The sequence below is a fragment of the Pyxicephalus adspersus genome, chromosome 4 (assembly GCF_032062135.1).
Source record: "Pyxicephalus adspersus chromosome 4, UCB_Pads_2.0, whole genome shotgun sequence".
In the NCBI taxonomy this organism is placed as follows: domain Eukaryota; kingdom Metazoa; phylum Chordata; class Amphibia; order Anura; family Pyxicephalidae; genus Pyxicephalus; species Pyxicephalus adspersus.
The window spans coordinates 141384571-141409006 of NC_092861.1; the positions used below are offsets into that span (position 1 = coordinate 141384571).

Consider the following 24436-nt stretch of genomic DNA (forward strand, 5'->3'; position numbering starts at 1 on the left):
CCTATGACAAATATGCCCCTTATACACACACAGGGTGCCCCATGCCTAGTGTAAGCCCCCCCTCCCCACATACACACACAGAGTTCCTTATGCCCAGTATCCACCCTATACACACACAGGGCTCTCCATGCCCAATATGCCCCTCCATACATATACAGGGCGCACTATGCCCAGTATGCACCTCAAACAAACACAGGGTGCCCTATGCCCAGTCTGCCCCCCATACACACATAAGACTCCCTATGCCCAGTGTGCCCCCCATACACACACAGGGCCCCCCCTATGCCCAGTCTGCCCCCCATACACACACAGGGCTCCCTATGCCCAGTGTGCCCCCCATACACACACAGGGCTCCCTATATCCAGTGTGCCCCCCATACACACATAAGACTCCCTATGCCCAGTGTGCCTCACCACACACACACACGGCTCCCTATCTGCCCCCCATACACACACAGGGCTCCCTATGCCCAGTCTGCCTCACTCCATATACACACGCAGGGCTCCATATAACCAGTCTGGCCCCTACAAACACAGGGCTTCTTATGGCCAGTCTGTCCCCCATATAATGCCCCCATACACACACAGGGCCCCCAATGCCCCCATATACACACTCAGGGCCCCCAATGCCCCCATACACACACAGGGCCCCCTATGCCCCCATATACACACTCAGGGCCCCCCTGTGCCCCCATACACTCAGGTTTCCCTAGGAGCCTCCCTTGTACCAGGCTGAGTGATCTGGCAGAGCTGTGCCCGGCTCCCCTCTGTCAGGCTGCACGTCACTCGCCGTGTCACTCCGCTCAGACTCCTCACGGCGGCCGCTTCCACCAGGTCAAAGAGTTCACCGTCCAGCCGCCCCATCTCCCCCGACCCCCCCTCCGCCCCGAGCTCCCCTTCCCCCCGGCTCCCTCCTCCGCCTACCCAGCCCCCCTCTCCTGCCCGCTCTCCCCCACCCTCCGCCGTCTGTGAGGGGAGCCCCGGGCCGGCGCACTGATCTCCTGTGTGCTGCGGCTGCGTGTCACTGCGCTGCTGGCAGCCCCGAGCCGCTTCCATATTAACGAGTCCTCACAGCGACCCCGGGGAGGGAGCGAGCCATGCCGGGCATGATGGACAAAGGCACCGAATTCCTGGGCAAAAGCCGCTCCAACGGCACCAAGAGCCCGTCCAGCGCCTCCAATGGGCACTACTCGGAGGAAAGCGGCAGCGACGACGAGCACGGTGGTAGCCTCGAACTGAGTGAATGAGCCTCGAACGGAGTGAATGCTGAACTCCCCCCCCTCCTTTCCCCAGTGTGAATGCGAGTCCGCTCTGCCCACCGCCCGCTATAGCCGTCTCCTCTTTTTCCTTTCCAGATGTGGGCATGAGGGTGGGAGCCGATTTCCAGGCCCGGATTCCGGACTACGAGCCCGGTGAGTGGCCATTTTGTGTGTGTGGGGCTGCGGCTGGTGGTAGCCTCGGTAGAGGTGGGCGGGGCTCCGAGCAGTCAGGGGATCCCATCTGCAGAGCCCTCATCCTACATGGCTGCTCATTTCTATTGTGTTTGTCTTTATGACCATGGAAATATGCAATATATAATATCTATCACCCCATTATCCATGTCTGATCACCTCATTCAACCTCAGACGTTACATGGCGGTCAGACGCTCCAACCCGTAAAACGTTCATCTGACAGCGAGCATGTATGACAGCGTCTGAGCATACGCACAAAGGCGATCAGATAGCCAGCGCTGTTTGCCATCCGACTGGCTTTACGATCCCTGACAACGATCGGTCAGGGTGTCTTGTAGATTGCACAGAAAGCCCTGATTAATGTCTTCGACAAGCCTGTCACTGTCCATTGATGATGGTTAGCGTAAACGAGCCTAATCGATTTGATCATCATGCATGTTCATGTGGTGAGCACACCGATGGTGCTGGTGTTGCGTAGGAGAATATTCATCATCTAGGAACATCCATAATCTAATAATTCCTAACGCCAAACTGGTCAGGATTGGCAGTGTGTCTGGTGATGCCCATCCGAATGTTAGTGCCCAGATCGAGTAGAGGGGTAATCAACTCTTCAGGTTTATAGATACCTCCACATAAGTATCTTGACATACTTCCACATCATTTACCTACACATTAGGATCTTGAGATACCTTCTCATCAGTAACCTCCATACAAGGATATTGAGATACTTCCTCATCAGTTACCTCCACTCAAAGATCCTGAGATACTTCCACATAAGTATCTTGAGATACTTCAACATCATTTACCTCCACTCAAGGATCTTGAGATACCTTCACATAAGGATCTTGACATACTTCCATATCATTTACCTACACATAAGGATCTTGAGATACCCCTTTATCAGTTACCTTCACACAAGGATCTTGAGACACCTCCACATCAGTTACTTCCATTTAAAGATCTTAAGATATCTCCACACGAGGATCTATAGATACCCCTTTATCAGTTACCTTCACACAAGGATCTTGAGATCCCTCCACATAAGAATTTTGAGATACCGCCACACATCTTGAGATACCTGCTCATGAGTAAAGGTGCGTACACACTTCCAATTTTTATCGTTCCAATCGAACGACGAACGATCGATTGGGCAAAAAATCGTTCGTAAAAAAGTAACCAACGACGCCGACGAACGAGGAAAGTCGCTGGAAACGAACGACCGGACCGACGGATCGGATTGGACGACGATTGTTGAACATCGTTCGTGTGTACGGTCGTTCGTTGATCGTCCATGTTCAGAGCATGCGTGATGAACGAACGTCCGTTCACTTTCCTGTCGTGCACATAGTTCCTCTATCGTTCAAACGATCGTATCTATTGTGTGTACAATATCTACGAACGATCGTGTCGTTAACTCTGTGTGCAGGATCGGTGCTATACGATCGTTCATATATATCGTGCATGAACGTTCGTCGTTCGTTTTCCAACGATAATAATTGGAAGTGTGTATGTAGCTTAACCTCCACACAAGGATCTTGAGATAACTTCACACCTGTTACCCTCACATCATTTGCCTCCACATAAGTATTTTGAGATTTCTTCACATCAGTTACCTCCATACAAGGATCTTGAGATATCTCCTCACCAGGTACCACGACACAAGGATCTTGAGATACCTTCAAATCAGAGACCTCCACACAAAACATTTTGAGATACCTCCACAGAAGTATCTTGAGATACATTCTCATCAGTTACCTTCACACAAGGATCTTGAGATATCTCCTCACCAGTTACCTCCACACAAGGCTTGTGAGATACCTCTACAACAGGGACCTCCACACAAGGATCTTGCAATACTCCCACATCAGTAACCTCCACACAAGGATCTTGAGATACTTCCACACAAGGTTCTTGAGATATCTCCACATAAGTATCTTGAGTTACCTTCATACAAGGATTTTGAGATACCTCCACATCAGTTACCTCCACACAAGCATCCTGATACCTTCACAATAAGGATCTTGAAATAACCCCACTTTGGTTACTTCCACACAAAGATCTTGAGATACCTCCACACAAGGATCTTGATATATCTCCACATAAGTATCTTGAAATACTTTCACATCAGTTACCTTCACACAAGTATTTTGAGATACCACCACATCAGTAACCTCTTCACAGGGATCATGAAATACATCCACATCAGATACCTTCACACAAGGATCTTGAGATATCTCATCATCAGTTACTTCCACATACGTATTTTGGGATATCTCATCATCAGTTACCTCCACACAAGGATCTTGATACCTCCACATCAGTTACCTCCACACAAGGATCTTGGGATATCTCCATATCAGTTTCCTCCACATAAGGATCTTGAGATACCTCCACATCAGTAACCTCCAAACAAGGATTTTGATACTTCCATCTCAGTTACATTCACATAAGGATCTTGAGATACCTTCACATCAGTTACCTCCACACAGGGATTTTGATATACCTTCACATCAGTGACCTCTACCCAAGGATATTAAGTTACCTACAAATAAGTTACCTCCACCAAATGATCTTGCATTACCTCCACATCAGTTCCATCCACAGAAGTATCTTGAGATACCTCCACATTAGTTACCCCCACAAAGGATTCCTAAAATATGTCAACATCAATTACCTTTACACAAGGATCCTGAGATACCTCCACATCATTTACCTCCACACAAGGACCTTGATATCCCTCCTGGTCAGTTACCTCCACACAAAGATCTTGAAGTATGTCCACATCACTTTCCTCCACATACTTATTTTGAGATCTTGAAATACTTCCACATCAGTTACCTCTACACAAGGATCTTAAAATTTGTTCACATCAGTTACCCCCACACAAGTTTCTTAAAATACCTCCACATCAGTTACGTCTACAAAAGGATTGTGGTTGGCACTGGCAGTCATTCATGTTCTACTTGCATCAGATTTCCATTCTAGAGACTTAAGCTGCGTACACACATCCAATAATTATCGTTGGAAACAAACAACCAGTGAACGACCGATTGGCCAAAAATCGCTCAAAAAAAAATGACCAACGAACCTGAGGAACGAGGATTGTCGTTGGAAATGAACGCCCGGCATAGTGGATCTGATTGGCCAGTGATCGTTCACTATCATGTGTACAGTGGTTCAGTGATCGTGCATGTTTCTCCAATACATTTTCTCCTTTACATGTCATTCCCTGCATCGTTCATACGTTTGTATCTAGCATGTGTACACGATTGGTGGATTGGTTCAGTGATCGTGCATGTTTCTCCAATACACTTTCTCCTTTACATGTCATTCCCTGCATCGTTCATACGTTTGTATCTAGCATGTGTACACGATTGGTGGATTGGTTCAGTGATCGTGCATGTTTCTCCAATACAATTTCTCCTTTACATGTCACTCCCTGCATCGTTCAAACGATTGTATCTAGCGTGTGTACACTATTGGTGGATTATATTTGAATGATCGTATCGTTACAGCATGTACAGAATTGTGCACGATAAGATTGTTCAAGTATAATCATGCATAATTGTTTATCGGTCATTATCGTACAATAATTATTGGAAGTGTGTACCTAGCTTTAGAAAGGAAAATAATGGGACTGGAGTGGTCACCTGACTGCTACATTACATTGATACAAAAGTATTTAGCTATAAACCTAAAGCTGAACTCTAGAATGAAGGCCCTTTTTTCCACCAACTTTTCCCTCGCTCTGTTCCCAGCAGATATATTAAAAAGTCCTGGGGCAGAGGAGGCACCAGTGAAAATTGAAGGCAGATCTGTGGGCAGTGACAGGGAAGTTCTCTTCTCCTCTGTCACTGCTTCTGTGAGCTGGAGAGCTCCCTTTTGCTCTGGTATTGACCCTAAAGGGTTTGAGATGAGGTGGTGCAATGCGTTTCTTCTTTTTTTGCATATATAGTAATACAGAAAATGTAATAAGCATTAGAATTCCTTTGATATATGTCAACCTTGTTCTAGTGTGTTGGTTAGTTTTTCTGTCTAGTATACAAAGTCATGAGGTTGAGGCCATCCATCAACATTTTGCAGGATTATTCAACATTTCTCCGGCATATTTGTGTTGTAGTACTAGGTAAAACAGGGTTTTAAATAAAGGATACCCCAACACAGTCTTTCTCCTTGACTTGACCAACATTACACTGCAGTGCGTATGAGACGTTAGAACTGGTCCAATTGCTCAGCATGGATGGGAGAAACTACCCAATGTTCACCATTCTTTCAACCTAACAAACTCTTCAAGATGTTTTTTGACATTGTGTTTACCTGGGTGATCCTACACTTTCCAAATGAAGCAGGCATCCTAAATCTGTTGCATTGCTTTATGTCCAAATATATTAGATTGAATATGAATATTCACCAACAGATTTTCCAGTTAAAGCCATCTGTATGCATGGTGAAAAGAAAACTTGTTCTACTTAGCTGGTTTCTGTTTTATTGGGATATGTTGTCCTTGTGCTAAATATGTCTGCTACATTAGACTTAATTTTGCTGGCATGGGGGGTGTATAAACTTAGCTTCACAAACCATTCCCATTTAGGGGATTTAGCTGCCTGATCGGAGGCAAGATAAAAAGCTGAACTAAACCCTTTGTTACTCACCTGTCCCTGTTCCCTTGCCAGTTGCTTCTATCTTCTTTATTTGCTTCCTCCTTGTGATCTTTGCTTCCTCCTTGTGTGCTCAGCTTTTTTTGCTAGATGCCTGTAGCAATCAGGCAGGTGGAAGAAAAGTTTGCAGAAGGGACATCACCTTCCCCTTTCTGCAACAACTGACCTGCCTGAACCAGGATTCCAAAAAGTAGAACTTTAATTCCGCTATAAATCGGACTCTATACCAAATTCTCCAAAATTAACTGCGCTGCTGTTAAAAAAACAAACATCTGCTTTAAACCACAGAAATATTTGCATAAAATGCAACAAAAGATGAATCCATATAAACGATTATTCTCCAACAAAACAAAAACAACTTTTTCAGAGTAATATTGAACTGGTGACCTCCCAAATATTTGTTTTCCATGTGATTATATTTGAGGCGTGCCGAAACCTACACCACAGTGCAAACAGCACAAACCACGCTCACCAGACTTACTGTGACCTTCAGGTAAATAGAAGGTTGTATTTATATAGTGTCTTTATAGTGATGTGTCTATTAGTATGTTTGATGGGGGGGGGGGGGGGGGTTGGGAAGGTATATCAATAGATGAAGTAAGCTGCCATTGCTGGTCTTGTTCTGAAAAATACAGCTTGCCTGGTTAGTGTTCCGATACCCTTTTTTTAATACCCTATTAGTCCCTGACCAAAATCGAGTTTTCAGCTCCAACTTGTGCCGCAGTTAGCCTCACACGTGAGTGATACTACTGAAGCTAAAAAATCTATCTTACATCTGGACAATTTACATCCCATAGAATGTCCAACAATGTCAGCTTTCATAATCTCTGAGTAAAATACCACTTTAAGGTTTAGCTTCTACTACAGTGTTCTCCCCAGCCCCTTTTAGCCGGGTGAACCGCCCAGCACTTTTCAGGAACAACCTGGTTGTTTTTTGTTGGTTAACAAAAAGTTGAGTCGATAATTGGGCTGCCTGCCTATAATTTCTTTGGACCCAGCTTAAAAGAAAATTCTGGGTTGAATACTGCACTAGCACTAACCACCTGGAAATCCCTATAAAGAGGTTGTTTTCAGATTTCTAAGCGTTTATTTGGAAGGTAACTGCACGGCTTTTCATAGTAGCTGTTCCTGTCCTCTATTCAGTGGTGTGTGTGGATAAAAGAATGCTGAAAGATGCAATTTATTAACTGCCTACAACAGCGCAGGATTCCAACTGGCAGATTCACAAACAATTGTAATACATGTGAAGGGGAGAGAACGCAGTGGTGTGCCGCTCCATCGCTCTCCCCTCTCCATAAAGCAGAACGGCGCTATATGTACAGTGTTCATTCATGTATCGCTCAGTCTTTTGTCATTGGAATGAATCGTGAAACATCCTTTCCAACGACAAAAATCGAACGTGTGTAGGTAGCCTAAATTCTGGTTCCTATCCTGTATTGCTTTTAGATATTCAATAAACTTGCAAGTTGTTTGCAGAATTGTATTGTGGTAACCATTGATTAGCGTGATTTATGTGTAGATCGGCCAATGTTAGCTGCCTGGTCATCATATTTTTCCAGTAGTTTAATTACTTTCTGAATGACTAACTCGGAAAAGCATATAGATTAGGAATTATGATTTCATTTGGTATATTCTTGCTTCATGCCATTTATTCAGAAAGGGCCTGATTTATTAAAACTCTCCAAGGCTGAAGAGGATACATTTTCATCAGAGAATCTGGGTGATCCCGTAATCCTGGAATGGATTTCTTCAGAGTCATTTGCTATTTGTTAGTGGACCATATCCATTACAGGTTTGCTGGATCACCCAGCTTCACAGATGAAAGTGTATTCTCTCCAGCTTTGGAGAGCTTTAATAAATCAGGCCCAAAGTGTCCAAGTCAGAGACTACCAGACAAGTAGCATTTTCAGAAGCAGTAACGGCGAACCAATTCCAGGGCACAGGCTGACCAGATAAGTTTTGGGATCCTGAGTCTCCCTTTCCCTGGCTTTGTAAACCTACAGATAGAGGTAATGATTATTGTTCTCTGTATCTGAAAAATAATGTAATGCCTAATATTTTTAACCAAAACCAACATTTCATGTTCAGTACCTGCAGGGAATATGAGGCGAACTCCATGAGATTAGCTGATCTCTACAGGTTCTAAACATGCTGACGATTAAATAAAAATGTTATTTAGATGTAGTTTGGAAATATATGTGTAAATGAAAACGGCTATATAGACTTTTAGATACACAGGTTGTGTTTTCAGTTGAGTGTTGTAATATTGTATTTTACTATATTTCGTAATCTCAGTGCCAGCCTGATTGCAAACAATCTTTGGTATTGGTTCTGTCCTTAGCGGGGATGTCCTGCACATATTTTTTACAGACAGCAACTATATGGAAAATCTACAAAACATTACGAAATGCTGTTTACAAAATAAGGAACAGTAAGCATGTAAAAAGTCAAAAATTAGATAAATGGTTACTCCAAAATTATTGTAAATTTCCATATTTTCAGTTTCAAGCTATACATACATGTTATACATGTTTTTACATAGTCTGAGGCAGTGGGAATTTCTGCAAAATATAAAATCTGAAAGCATCAGATTACAGTGTGGAAGAGAAATTCTCTGATACCATTGATCCAAGAAATAGATACAATGTAGTCAGATCGATGTTGTACTAATAACCTAAATTTTTATTAGTCTTTCCACATTCAGTAATAGACCCGGTCAGACTCACCTTCTTTTGTCTATTTGATGAGGATTGGGGTGAGGGGTGCAGCCGTTCTGATGTAGCAAAATTTTGGGATGGGGTGTGGCCAAGCTGAAGTTGGTATGCCCCGAAAAAAAGAACAGTGGGTATTACCTGCAACAGGTAAATATCAGAGAAATCAGGAGATCAACAGGACACAAATTCAGTAATAGGCAGATACACCATTGACAGTGACAGACAGATGTAACATTGACAGACCAACATGTTCCCCAGTAATGGGCAGATTATCTAGTAACAGGTCCCCTATTGACAAGTGGAAAGGAAGAAGCTGATCTTGCCCAGCCTGTTTGTCTGGCCTTGGCCTGGGTGGCCGTGTGGAGGGTTCAATGCCTGGCCAAGATGTTGCTACGGCAGCCTTACACTGATCTTGTTCAAATCTTGTGCTTCCTTTTTCTCTCTCCATTGGTCTGATTTATGAAAGCTCTCCAAGGCTGGAGAAGATACACTTTCATCAGTGAAGCTGGGTGATCCAGCAAACCTGGAATGAATCTCATCATGGATTCAAAACATTTGCTAGCAAATTAATTTGAAGAAATCCATTCCAGGTTTGCTGGAACACCCAGCTTCACTGATGAAAATGTGTCTTCTCCAGCCTCGGAGATCTTTCATAAATCATGTCCTATGTGTCCATCATGGGCAGGGTTTGGACGGACCCTCGTGTTCTCCCCTTGCTACTCACTGGTAAATCCAGAGGAGGCAGGAGAGCTATTCTGTTACTCTGGTGGTCAGGATTTCTGGTTTCTTTGCTTTAAAGGGGCTAAAGGTGGGCATGCTGGAGATTGGAATTTTTATCCAGAGGGCCAACAACCTTGCTGAAATGCCCGAGTTGTTGGGCCAGGTCCAGAGGAAATGATATTGCATGCCCCTGTGGACTCCCTTTTTGAGTAGTGCCCAACTTTTGGTCCTACTGCTCTATTCCTAACCAGTTTTATATCCTGATTCTGTTTCTAAGCCTAGTTTGTCTATACGTTTGTATTGCTGTGTTTAGGGTTGGTTCACCATGACTGGATGTCATTGCTTAATTCTTCACTTGTATGTGTTCACCTTTATTTTAATAATTACTTAATTGGACTTTTGTGTTGTCTCATGATTCTGTAAATGCAACTTATTGTGATCATGAGCTTCACTGCCTGTGGAATATTACAACATTATTAGTATATCTAACATATACTCTAGCTTATAGAGTGCAGAAGTCAGGACTATGTACAACATGGTTAATAGAGTGCAGGGGTCAGGAGTATGTAAAACATGACATAGAGGCCCTGATTTATGAAAGCTCTCCGAGGCTGGAGAGGATACACTTTCATCAGTAAAGCTGGATGATCCAGCAAACCTGAAATGGATCTGGTCCAGAATTGAAAACATTTGCTAACAATTAGCTAATGACTTTTAGGAAATCCTTTTTCAGGTTTGCTGGATTACTCAGCTTCACTGATGAAAGTGCATTCTCTCCAGCCTTGGAGAACTTTAATAAATCAGGCCTTTAGATTGCAGGGGTCAGGAGTATGTACAACATGGCATAAAGAGTGCAGGGGTCAGGAGTATGTACTACATGACAAAGAGGCCCTGATTTATTAAAGCTCTCTAAGGCTGGAGAGGATACACTTTAATCAGTGAAGCTGGGTGATCCAGCAAACCTGAAATGGATCTGATCCAGAATTGAAAACATTTGCCAACACTTAGCTAATGACCTTGGAAATCCTTTTTGCTGGATGACTCAGCTTCACTTATGAAAGTGCATTCTCTCCAGCCTTGGAGAACTTTAATAAATCAGGCCCATAAAGTGCAGGGGACAGGAGTATGTAAAACATGACATAGAGAACAGGGGTCAGGAGTATATACAACATGGCATATAGAGTGCAGGGGTCAGGAGTATGTACAACATGACATATAAAGTGCAGGGTCAGCATATGTAACATAACACAATACAGTGTGTAGGGCCTATTCACTGCAATATTTTGAGCACACACCCACATCCTTTGTCCTCCTCTGCCTTGTCATTGCATATTATTCTGTGGCTCTATTCTCCCTCTTATATTCGTGTATTGTTTGCCTTTATTACCTGATTGCTCCAGGCCTCTCTTATGTCAGCGGCTCAGTCACTGTATCTTCATTGTTCCTCCAGCTCATACATTTCCTATTCTTCCTGATGGTTGTTGTGTACATCCCCCACTGTTCCATCACATGTTTTCTGTATTGTTTACATCCAGCAAATCTCTGATCCGTCACATTCCTTACTAGATCACACACTGCAAAGTATATGCCATCAGTTCATATGCAGGCTGGGTTATTTGTTAATGTGTGAAACAATAAAATGTATGCAGGGAACCTATTGGATGCCCTCAGGTCTTTATGTAAAGTATATAGAGTTGTGCTATTGATATACTACCGAAATAATGTGTACACAGGGTACACACAGAACGATTGCCACCCAAATCAACAACCATCTGCTGGGATCACTTCTTTTCTGCACATACTGCAGGGTTTATTAATAACAATGGCTGCACATGAAAATGAGTGAATGTTAATACCACGCATGAAATGTGTGAATCCAGCCTGAGGGTCTGGTAACACTGATGTGTTTTACTAAGCATTAAAAGCATGTACATGTTTGCTGTTATTTTTAATAGTGCTAATTCACATTCATTCGGTGTGCTGGCATGCATTGGATTAATAAATGGGCTCATATTCCAGGAGAAAGATGTTTTTGGCAGGGTTTGTCTGGCTGGCTCATTGTGAATAGCTGCAAACCTAAAGCAGAACTCTCCCCCTATCCTTTTCTAAGAGCTTGCTACCAATGCTTCTGGTATTCTGCAAAGGTGCCAAAGTACACGGGTAGTAGGAAAAGGGCACCATGCTTAAGGTATAACAATAAATATCTTTTATGTATCACTGTTTGTATTTGTCATTTGCATCCCCTATTTAATGTACAGCGCTGTGTAATATGTTGGCACTATATAAATACTGTTTAATAACAATATTCATATCTGTTCAATAAGAACAAAAACATGCCTGCTGATATATGTTGTAGGGATGGCAGAATGTGACAGAATTAGTTTTGTGGATTGATGTGCCCAACAAACCATGTATCCCTTAAAATATATATTCATGTCATACTACACATCAGATATAAAGCTATCACAAGGTGGAGAAGCTTTCTTATAATATATTTTAATGTTATTCTGGAGCTAAAAAATAAACATGTAAGGGCCATTTTGGGCTTGTGGTTGACCACTGCATTCAATCACAGGCCCAACCAAATCTATTCAGCTGAATGAAAGCTTTTAGGAACCATTTTGTGCATCTTTAGCAGTTGTGGTGCATCACGCCTCGGTTTTCTAGAAGTGACAAATCGCCTCTGGTTGCGCAGTTGCTTTTCTTTCACTGGAGGAGGAGCTGCACTGAACTGCATCACAAAATAATAATAATATTAAACAGTATTTATATAGCGCCAACATATTACACAGCGCTGTACATTAAATAGGGGTTTCAAATAACAGACAGATACAGACAGTGACACAGGAGGGAGAAGAGTACTCTGCCCGAAGAGCTTACAATCTAGGAGACATTAAAAACCACATAGTAGTTGAATAGGAGTGCCTGGGTGCAGCGTACACTGAGTGCAATAAGCATTCAATATTTTATCAGTTAACCATGAACCAACTAATTGTTACTACATATTTTAAGGTGATATTTTTATTTATTCCACCCTGAGGTTTATCGATGATCTCTAACTTCCCTGGTTTAAAGTCAAAATTCATTACTGCAAAATTGCATTTCATTCCATTTGTACTTAATTACTGATTAGGAAGAATGTCATCACTGAGGCACTTATATTGTTTTTTTTTTTTTGTTATGTTAAAGGGGCTACAAAGTATACCGATAAGGACAGCGGAGGGATGTTGGTGTGGTCCCCATATCATAATATACCAGATCTGAAGTGTAAGTATTTCTCCCTAGCCAGCCATGTGTATCCCATGGCCACCTTTCTGTGCAGGACCTAAGACTTCAAACATGCAGTGTCAGCAAGTTTCAAAAAATATGCATTCTGATGCACAGAATGTATTAAAATCATACATCCCTAAATATAACACATTTTTACATTTCTTCTTCTTCTTCTTTTTTTTTTTTTTGAACAGTGGACGAGTATATTGCAATTGCAAAGGAAAAACATGGCTACAATGTGGAACAGGTATGTATGTAAATGTATTTACTTTAATGCTTGGTGAATATTTAGTGTTTGTTTTGTTTTGCTTACAACTTACCATAGGCTTCCATTTTTAGTGCTGAACCTATGAAGAAATAATACAGTTCCTTTTTTGCCAATGTATCATCATTTAATTTATTTTTATTGTGAATGCCAGCAGCATAAAATACCCACATTGGTATCATGGTGGGGTGCTGGTCAATGACAGCTTAAACTCAAGTTGGTTTAATGATGCCGGTCACCAACAGTTGAGCAGATATAGTAAGCCTGGTTGTGTGAACTTTTCTTTTCTTGGCCTATTTGTGATAGGAATAAGTATGTAACACACAGGAGCTAAAAGAAATCTCTGTATATATAAATAGAGTTAGAGCCTAAAGCTGTATGAATAGGCAGCTAAGTTGGGTTTTACATTAAAAGTTGTACTTGGAACTTTGAATATACTACACAGTGATATGTTTACCCATGTTTCCCTCTTTTAATATGTACACATTCTGAAGTAGGTGGTCTGGCTATTTAGCGGATCTTTGTGTTAACATTCTAGGCTCTGGGCATGCTGTTTTGGCACAAGCACAATATTGAGAAATCCCTCGCTGACCTGCCAAACTTTACACCTTTCCCTGATGAATGGACAGTGGAAGACAAAGTTTTATTTGAACAAGCATTCAGTTTCCATGGGAAAAGTTTCCATAGAATTCAACAAATGGTAAGATATTGTTATTTGATTTGATACGTTGAAATGTTAAAGCAGCTTTTGTCAATGCTTTTACCATGGGAGAACCCTTAAAATAACTTTCACGTCTTCAGGGAACTCCCGCTATATTTACTATATCTACAGCTCACAGTATGTTAGTCTAGTGGTCAGTAAGAAAAATGCCACTTAAATTGCTGTTCAGAAGGAAGAATATGACTGATAGCCAAAAAGATCATTGGTGTCACCTAAACTGACCCGAGAGGGGCAGATTTCTAATTTCTTAAGGAACGCCTAGCGACCTCTGCAGCAATCTTGCCAGTGTTGTTTTTATGCTGGGTGAGAAGAAACTGTAGGCGCGTGGCAGCCCTTGTATTGTGACCCAATTTTTCAGTAACTACCCAAAATCAGCCGGTTGGTTACTGAAAACTGCCAGGTGGTGCACCCAGCTAAAAGGGGGCTAGGAAGAACACAGCTCTGGAAGAACTGTCCTAATTGGTCAGTGATTAAAAAGCAGCAGTTTGACATTTAAAATGTAGCAGTAATAGCAGTGTATTTAACAAGTGTGTTTTATACTTGGCTGTTCTTCGAAATCCGAAGCATTTGAAGTGCAAAAAAATGTAGCATAGAGGAACATAGAGTTCTTAAAAAAATATTTCAGCATTGTTAAGCAGAGAGAACTCCTTACAATACCACAGCCCTCATTATATGCACAGACAGGCTGTGTTGTGCAATGGTACTGTGAAGTATAATAGAGAAGGGATAGCAATATTCATTCTTCATTATAAATGGGTCTCTGAAACAAATAATATAATCAGTAAACTGTTCAATCCAACATTTTCAGTTCCATATACAGTATTACTGTTTGTCTAATTTCTATTGAATTAACCTTTTACTTTAGCTTCCTGATAAAACAATAGCAAGCCTTGTGAAATACTACTACTCGTGGAAAAAAACACGATCTCGGACAAGTTTAATGGACAGACAAGCACGAAAGCTGGCTAGTAAAAACAACAATGGAGAAAGGTACGGTGAGCATGCAATGTTGTCATATAGGTGTAAAAATGAAGTTCTATGTTGTTCCTTATAATGACTTGTTCTGCAATTTGTTAATGCAGTCTGTGGGAAAAAGATTAATTTGCTTAATAGGGTTTGAAATTAAAATAACAAGGTTAATTATAAAAAGGTCAAGTCACATTACAGGTGAGTTGTGTATTTTTTTTCCCCCTTGCTGTATTTTTACTCCCCTGGGAAGTTCCAAACTTCTGTTTGTGCGAATACCTTCTTTTCCAATGGGTTTTACATCCCTAAAGGATGTGCGAGCTACAGTAGAAACCATTGCATGCAACAGGAGAGGGGGTCCCAGAATTCTACCTACTTGGAAATACCCACAGTGGTGGGGTAGCATTGAAGCAGCAGTATTTTAAGATATTAGCTGCTGGAAAGGTAACTATAGATATGCTTCTCTTACAGAGATGGCCTTTTCTAAGTTACTTAAAGGTGGCAGGGGCACTTACATTTTTTAGCCTGATTTATTAAAGCTCTCCAAGGCTGGAGAGAATACACTTTCAATAGTGAAGCTGGGTGATCCAGCAAACCTGGAATGGATCTGGTCCAGGATTCAAAACATTTGCTAGCAAATAGAAAATTACTTTGAAGAAATCTATTCCAGGTTTGCTGGTTCACCCATGTTCACTGTTGAAAGTGTATCCTCTCCAGCCTTGTAGAGCTTTAATAAATCAGGTCCTTTGTGTGTATGCTTTAGATGAATGTGATCAGTGAAGCAAAAAAAAAAACAGGTCCATTTCTACATGACTAGAGCCATGGTAGCTTTTTTCTGCTTAGTTATATTGCACAGTTCCTCCTCTAAATTTGATGGATGGTCTGTGAATCAACATCATAAAAATCAGTGCTGCTCACTGTCCCCTGAGCAAAATAGAAAGCTAACCCAACATATCGCGGTACCACCTGAGTAGCTGTCTGGCGGAGGTCAGTAAAACATAGGATTGACACGGCATATTCACATATACTGTATGCATTTCGTCTGTGTATTTAGCTGTTCACCCTGGAGTTCTGATTTAAATCATTGTTTTGTCAATGTGAATCATCTTTTGAAAGAAAATGGACCAAACTAAATCTTTTGTATGTTTATACCCAGTGATGAAGATGTGGAGGATCCAATTCCTAAGGATGGAAATGATAGTGATTATGATCCTAAAAAAGAAGCCAAGAAAGAGGTAAGTAAAACTTAGTAGGTCCAATTTTACCAGGATTGCTTTAAGGAAATTCTTGTGAATATATTTAAAAAGCTAACTGTTTAGCACAGTTCACATTTGGGATATCTGTGGCTAGTTCTGGACACATCACAAGCCAGAATTTTCTTCCTCTGGAGCAACTGTCTAATTAGCCTGAGATTTTTCTCTCCAGTCCAGAATTCAATTGACTTACCCCAGTATGAGAGCCTTGTGACTGATGTCATTGTATCTTGTGTTGGTGATTTCAGAATCCTGCTGTGATTTTGAGGAAGTCATCCTTGCCCATGTATTTGGAAATAATGAAAATGGATCCTGCTAGGCTGGGAGGCAGTCCAGTAACTTGGTCTTTGGAGTGTTTAACTTTTTCAGTGTATGACCGACCTATTATTGGATCATCCACTCTGAATTCAGTCATTTAGCTTCACAATGGTGGCTTGCATCAATGATCTGGGGGTAAAAAGATCCTTACTGGACAAAGAAGAATTTAAACTAATCCTGTCCTGGTCAGAACAATGTTGCACGCTTTTCAGCCATGTACATCCTTGGCATAGACAACTTCCAGGCAGATTTTTTCAGCTGTCAGAAGCCATGCCTGAAAAAAGAACAGTCTCTGCACCCAGAGGTGTTCCAGGACCAGTGTCACAGTTATGGGATGCTGAATGTTAATCTCATAAACTCCAGATATCACAACACACTGTACATGTTTTGTACCCAAGTTCAGGGATCTGCTGGCAGAAGCAGTGAATGCCTTTCCTCTTCTGAAGCCATCTCTATACTGTTTCTGCATCCTGGTGATGGCACACACTTGGTCATTTCGTGTTGGTCAAGGAGAGCTTAGTATGCTGACCTGGCAACACTTCTTGCAGATACACCTGTGCTGTGTGCTGTGCTCCCATGGCAAAAAAAATACCCAGTGCTTTTAAAACCAACATACTGTTCTCTGTATAGATTTGAGAAGAGGGGCTCTCCTGGAAATATGCCAGCTTGGATGCATGCTGAAATTATCGGCTGCCATTAATGACTGAAGACACGCTCTGAAGAAGAAGATCTGCCCTGGAAAAGCTTCAGTATGGTCGCAAGCTGACACTTATGGCTGCCATGTTTTACAGTTGTTTGCCTAGGAATAGCTATACTGTGAAATGACTCCTGCAGAGTCTTATCATTGGACGTCGAAGGCAGCATGAGTCTAAAGACTTTGGCCTTAGGAGTTTTTTCTGTAGATCAGATCCTTTCTTTCTTGCAGTTGAGTCTGGACCACTCTTTGGCTCTTCTGTACCACTAAGTGATATCTGATGCTATATAAATACATAAGAATGATAATAAAACATTAGTAATGGGGAAAATATTGTGAAAGTGGACCACAGAAAAAAAAGTGATGACTAGTGAATTCAGTTCCCCTTGTCCGACTTCACCTTTTAGGTGAGAGAAATGTACAAATAGTTTGAGAGAACATACCTTGTTATTATTTTATCATCAAACGGGATTTATATAGCTCCAAAATATTACATAGGGCTGTACATTAAATAGGGGTTGCAAATGACTGACAGATACAGACAGTGACACAGGAGGAGGAGAGGACCCTGCCCCAAAAAGCTTACAATCATTTTGTAGCATCATGACCATTTTTTTTCCATTGGTAGCATCTAATTATGTCCTTAAAATATATATATTTTTCTCTAACCTCCAGGCAACTACAGAAGTCTGTATTCAGCCAGTCAAAGTTGCTCTTGGCAGAAGAGAATACCAAAGTTTGCAGCATCGTCACCATTCCCAGAGGTCCAAGTGCCGGCCACCGAAGGGCATGTTCATAAGCAAGGAGGATGTTGTAGCTGTGTCATGTAGTCCCAATGCTGCCAATACTATTCTTCGGCAACTGGACATGGAACTAATATCATTAAAACGTCAGGTAATACTTTCTTCTTGTGTTGAATGTCCTAACTGATACTGTTCAGGAGAAAACCATTTCTACTCTGTATAGTGTGTTTTAGGTTCAGTACTCTGTACACTGTGTTGTATGTTCAGTATCCAGACTGCTCCACTTTGTACACTGTGTTGTATGTTTAGTACTCAGCTTCACTCTCTCAACCATTTTACTATGGGGGAATCCATGAAATAGCTTTCAGATCCTCAGGGAACTCCTGCTCAAAATCTGTATCCACCGCTTACAGTACATTAGCGTGGTGGTGATCGTGAAGAATGCCTCTTACATTGATGGTCATCAACCTCTGGAGAAACTTTGGGGTTCCATTGAACCATGGTTGAGAAACACTGCTCCATACAGTGCTGTATACTTCATACATCATGCTACTATGCTCTCTACATTATATATCTAACACTGTTCTGCATGGTATTATGTGCTGCACAAAATACACATGTAGTGGCTGAGGTTTTCTCTGCATATTTTCAGACAAAACACACTGATGGAGGGGAGAAAAGAAACAAGTTAAATATTGTAAACCCATGTGCCCCGGATTATTTTCATGCTGTATACTGAATCTTCCATTGATTTACTAAATGTGGCTTTTGCTTACATTTTAAGGTCCAGAATGCTAAGCAGATTAACAGTGCACTTAAACAGAAGCTGGAAGGTGGAATAGAAGAGTTCAAACCAGCAGAGGTAAATCAAGGAGCCTATGTCATCTCTGTTACTCTGTAATGAATGAGTTTAATCACATTTAGGCTGTACATAAACTTATAGATGCATCACATTTACAAATATCTTTTTTAAGGTATATGCTGAGTTACCAATGTATCCTATTCTTCTGGGTTGGTAAACAATAAATTCTTAGGTACCACTTACATTTGAAAATACAGTAGTTGGTTAGTGGTTGAGGACCTCTGATATAATTAATATTGTATTTTAATAATTTGATGCAGTTCATACATGTAATGATAACATTTATTATATGTGTTTCCTTTGCATTATAAATGTCTGGGTTTTTTTTTTGTTTTTTTCTATGTTGACTGAACATGACATGCCAAAGAACACTGGAAAAAGTTAGGGAGGAGAACAGGCTGCAGCACTGCCATGGGTGCTTTTAATGGTCACCTTTTATACTCATTGATCAAACCCCAAAGCTACAACTACAGCTTTACCTTTCTTCTTGCACAGATTATCCTGAAACCTGCATCCTAGCAGCACATACAGATATTTCTACAGTTGTGCTTCAGACATTTCAGATAAAACTTTCATTCCATATTGGTACCTTAAACCTATTTAAGAGCCAATTCACTTGGCAAGGGTTAAGAGAATGATATGAGCCAGGGTGCTGTGATGTTTACAGCACAGCATCCTGATGGCCCTCCTACCCCTCACTCACCAGGTCTAAAAAAGATATATATTAAAAACAAAAAGGTTTTAATTACAAAATGCATTGTATGCTGATCAAAAGGTGGGGGCTAAATAAAGTTGCTGTAACTCTTCATCGCCAAGTCTTAACCTCCTTGCCGTTAAGCCCGACCTTCGTACGGGCTCAAAAAAGTTGCTCTTTTCGTTAAGTCCGAGATTTTCCGTACATTAAAATCCCCACTTACCCAGGTAAGTGGGGATTTTAATGTAGGGAAAATCTCGGTCCCCCTGTGCTCATCCAGCGTCGGGTTCGTGTTCCAGCGTCGTCCTCCGTCGATCGTATTTTTTATATTCATTATATCTACTAGAACCCTATTCGGACATATTTCTGTAAGTTACAGGTCTACAATTTAAAAAAAAAATTGCATGAAAACCTGTAACACTTTTGGTACAGAAATCTAGACCTCAGTGTAATGCCCAGGTGGTTAAGAAATAAACCAGAATTTATATACTGAGACTATCATTACATGTATTCATTACGTGCATTATCAGAGTTTATTTGTGAGAATTCACCTTCAGTGGGTAAATTGTATATTGTTCTGCCAATTATGTGACCGGCACCATTTTATACTATATTTGATTGTAGTATACAGTCTTCCAGGATACATCCAGCCTTTTTGTCCATCAGCATAAAGTGTCCACAGACCCCCCACAGTCCAGTTTGAAATGATCCAGAGCTGTACAGAAAAAGTCACGAATTGTGATCAAAGAAGAATAAAGAACCACAGGCAGTATAGTAAAATAATAAAGCTGAATTCCAGGTAGATACAAAAGTCATTAATTTAAACCAATGTTGCTGTGCTGTCTGGAGGGTGCCTTGAACCCTGGGCTGGCTGAACAGAATAAAAAAAATTCTGTTTGTACAGAAGGTTACCTGAAAAGTTTGCTGTTTAACTGGAATTTGTGTTAAAAAAGGTGACCTTGTATTTTTATGGTAGTTTTTATTGTCCCTTAACATGGTGATTTTGCCTTTTTTACAGTCAGCTCAGAAAATAAATGCTCGCTGGACTACAGAAGAGCAGCTTCTTGCAGTGCAAGGTAAGTGAAGCATAAAAGATGCTGATAAAAACCAACAGTTTCTTTATTTTATTGACCTTCTACCAGGTTTACAAATGACAGCTTGTAATTTTTATATCTTCATGGCATGACGGTGTATATTTCCATGTTACTTGTCTATCTTTTGCTATTGGTTTACAGTGCTTAACGCAGGCATTTTTTTAGGTCGGTGGGAAGGAATTGTATGTGGGTGACAGCCCCTGTATTGTGACCCACCTCAGTAACCTCCCAAAACAGCTGGGTGGTTACTGAAAAGTGCCAGGTGGTGTACCCAAATAAAAGGGGCTGGGGAGAACACTGGGTTTAGTTGTCCCGATCACACAAGAGGTCACCTGTACCATCAGGACTCTCACTGGGTCTGTGCACAGCGACTAAATATAGAAATATATTGTGCTGGTGTAAAAAGGAAAAGTCAACTCAACAAGCAAACATCCTATCAAAAAAATCAATAGACAAACAGCAGATGGTTAGTCTAGTAGATGGTTAATGACACCAAGCAGGTTGGTAAAACAGGTGATTTGTTGTTGTACTATTGAAAATTTAATTCATTCCGGATTCACTGAGTTTAGGGAATACAAGAAATCTCATGTAGGTATGTTCTACAACCAATTTTTTGTTCACAGTTTACACTACATGTGTTATCACTGAATAAAATGTGATCAGTGGGTCTCAGTGCTTTTGTCAGACATAATATGGGTGATGGGGAGGTGGGTGGCTCTAGAGTGCTCCACATAGCTTCCTAAAAACATCACAGGTCTGTGCTTCAGTTCTTCCCTCAAAATTCCTTAACATTGATTCAAGCAGTGGCTTGGCTTTTAGAATTATGTCAAATTTAAAATGCCTTGAAAAGTGGATGTCAGGTTGAAGGTTTTGAACATTTCTAGGCAGACTGTATTTACATGCACACTGCCCTAGGTAACACCCACATGTGATGCTGAGCAAAGCTTGAAAGAACTGAATTACAATGATTGAAAGGATTTGGCCAGAACAATAAGGCTGGGGAAGAAATAACTTAGGCAACATACACGCATCAGATTTCTGTTGTTGTAAAGGATCTTTCACAATCCTTTCCAACAACAAAAGACTAAAATATGCATGAACAAGTGATGTTCTGCTCTATGGAGGTGGGAGGGGGAGAACGAGCGAGCGGCACCCCGCTGCACCCTCTTTCCTTCACTTCCTTTGTCGGACGGCCACTGTACACAAGTCAGATTTGCATCCTGAGGCAAGAATCGTACAAGAATATTCTGACATGTGTACCTAGCTTTAGATGATGCTGGCCATCCTACAGCTGTATGTCTATTGCTTCTATTGCACATTGTGAGAATCTGATGGTGTGCAATGAAATCAAAGTAAGCAGTTTCAGTACATGTTTTGTACTTGTGCAGTACAAGTTTTTACATACCTGTTTATTAAGTCAAAAATTGTATATTAGCCTGTATTGTGTGGGATAGAATGTAAAGATATTTCCATTTTTGGTTACTAAAATACCAGTGAGAAATATTTTCCACTTATCACTATTGTGTCTTTAAAAGCTAGTCTTCTCAAAGTGACATTTTCATTATAGGTTGAGTCTGGTAGTCTGCGACCCCTGGCTACATATACCTACTAGATTCTTCCAACACTTCAGATTCTCTCTTCATGTTGATCCAAGAATTTTATGTTTCCTCCTACCTCTCAGCTCATTCTATTATAGTCTATAATATGAAATAGTCAAGAGGGAGTCCATATTTCGTTCTGTTATTAATTTACTTTTTTCTGTAGCACCTCTTCTTCTAGACCTTTTTCCAAAAGGCTGACCTTTAATTTGCTCTGGATTTCCTATATAAGAAATGGTCCTTTTGTTTTTTCTCTACCATTCCAACCACGATAAGACTCTCCAAGCCTGGCACTGTCACTGACCCATTCAAGGCTGAAAAGGGTACTTCCTGTAAGTATCCTTCTTGTAAGTTTATAATCAGACTTGTAAATCTGAATGCTTCCACCCTGTTTCTGGGGGGTATCCTTACCTTGCTGCAGATGTGGACCAGCATTTAGCTCTCAGTACTATCATATGCAAGATCTTTGTCCTTGCTACTTATAGACAGTTGGCATCCTAGTCATTGATTGGGACATTCTGATTCCTACACATAGCTCCTCCTGACCATTACCCTGTAACTCCATGGGATCTAAATCTGGTTTCCTGTACCTAAAACACCACCTTGTTGTCATCACCTGCACCAGGCTGTCTGAAACTCCAATCTTCTCTTATAAGGAACCCTATTTGCTCCTACTTAAGGACAAGGTGGTGTTGAGGCCAGGGACCTTCTTTTCACCTAAACTTGTTTATGCTTTTTACTTCAACCAGGACATAGTTCTATTACCCCATTGTTCCTTCCCTCCATCCTGTCTGGATATGGCTGGGGATGTAGGTCTGTCTCTTATTCGAGAAATCTGTTCCTTCTTTTTTTGGCAGATGGACCACATGAGATTGCTTTGTGTTCTAACATTTCAAGTATCTCGGGCCATCCATGATCAAAGTCTATGGTATTAGGATCTGTAAGAGTCTGTTGTACTTTCTGGCAGCAGGTCCCCTTCCCAGATTTGCAAGACTGCCACCTGGTCCATTGTTCACACATTGGGCCTGATCAGGTTTGCTGGATTACTCAGCTTCACTGATGAAAGTGTATCCTCTCCAGCCTTAGAGAGCATTCATAAATTAGGCCCATTATGTCATTTTGACTTTGAAACCTCATTTATTGCCAACTACAGATATTAAGTCTTTCATGCTGTTCTTGAATCTAAAATTCGATCATTAAATCGTTGCCACTTAGTGCTCATCTCGAGCGAAAGTCTAGTGTGTGTACAGCAGTCCCCCAAATGGGATCCATCACTGTTCACGCCTATTGAAGAGAACCCAGCGGAGTGCTGCTCGCTTGTCATCCCCCCACTCTCTATAGAACTGAATGGTGCTGTATGTACAATGCTCATTCATTCATCAGTCACTAGAAATGACCCAGCAACAGCAATCCTATGTGTATACATAGCCTTTGGAACTAGGATCATACATAGAATATTAAATCAGCTAGTTGTATATTCCCACCACAACATCTTCATGTTGCAGCATGTTGTCTCCTTACTTCAGCACCAATCTCTGGTGGAGATACTGATTGAGTCTGTATGTTATGCTGGACCTTGTTCCCTGCGGGCCAGCCTGACATATGTAGTAAATAATATAACCCATTTTAGAAGTGCAAAGCCTGTTGAAAGTACACTTATCCCTTTATTCCTGGCTGCAGTTTGAAAGGAACAGAAGATGAGATTTTCTGCTGTAATTATGATCTTGGCCAAGGTTCTGAATTATCGCTGAGCCCCCGCACATAATAGATTTGTTCTGTGAGTCATCGACACTCCTGCTAGATCTGTATTTATCAGATCTCACACAGCTCTGTATGTAGGTAATTGGTTTTTCATTGCCCAAATTTGAGTTGCAGGATTTTTTTGTCACACTTCTCAGTGGTGTTTTGTTGTTCAAGTGTTGTTTCGTAGTATACTTGGTAAAATGATGTCTTTATTTTTTAATAGTCTAATATTACAGATTAGATAAGTGCAATGTCTTAAAGTAGATCTGTGGTCAAATGAGATCCCTGAAATACCCAGACCAACATATTACGTAGCGCTGTACATTAAATAGGGGTTGCAAATGACAGATACGGACAGTGACTCAGGAGGAGGGGAGGACCCTGCCCAGAAGAGCTTACAATCCAGGAGGTGGGGGAAGTAACACACAATTAGAGGGGGTATCTCAGCAACTACATTGACAATGGTTACTTTAACTTCTGTAGAGAGGAATCAGAGTTTAGGAAAAGCCGCAAATTGGCACACATCAGTCACTGGGCCATGGTCAGGTGGCAAGCCATTATTGATGGATTTACCTATAATGGTAAAATATAACTTAAAGCCCACCTAGAAAGCTAAAACTGGATTAGGAAAATTCTAACAGCAATCTGGTCCTGTAAAACATATTTAGCCC

At 41.2% G+C, this 24436-nt stretch overlaps 1 protein-coding gene across 4 annotated transcripts in view; it reads left to right on the forward strand.

Moving 5' to 3' along the window:
- The first annotated feature begins 909 nt into the window (after nt 1-909).
- The window catches only part of RCOR3 (REST corepressor 3), a 30082-nt gene continuing 6555 nt past the window's right edge, over nt 910-24436 (forward strand). Inside the window, exons 1-10 of one of the 4 annotated variants that reach the window (XR_011920503.1) lie at nt 910-1224; nt 1356-1412; nt 12734-12811; nt 13009-13061; nt 13618-13779; nt 14666-14790; nt 15923-16001; nt 17707-17925; nt 18559-18636; nt 20349-20406. Coding sequence is in view for 3 of the 4 variants with exons in the window: in XM_072409819.1 (XP_072265920.1) it covers nt 1098-1224; nt 1356-1412; nt 12734-12811; nt 13009-13061; nt 13618-13779; nt 14666-14790; nt 15923-16001; nt 17707-17925; nt 18559-18636; nt 20349-20406 (1036 nt within the window). In the remaining variant the exon portion in view is untranslated. Of the gene's footprint in view, nt 1225-1355; nt 1413-5461; nt 6604-12733; nt 12812-13008; nt 13062-13617; nt 13780-14665; nt 14791-15922; nt 16002-17706; nt 17926-18558; nt 18637-20348; nt 20407-24436 lie in introns of those variants that run through there. The other 3 variants (XM_072409819.1, XM_072409820.1, XM_072409821.1) reach the window with 3 other exon arrangements.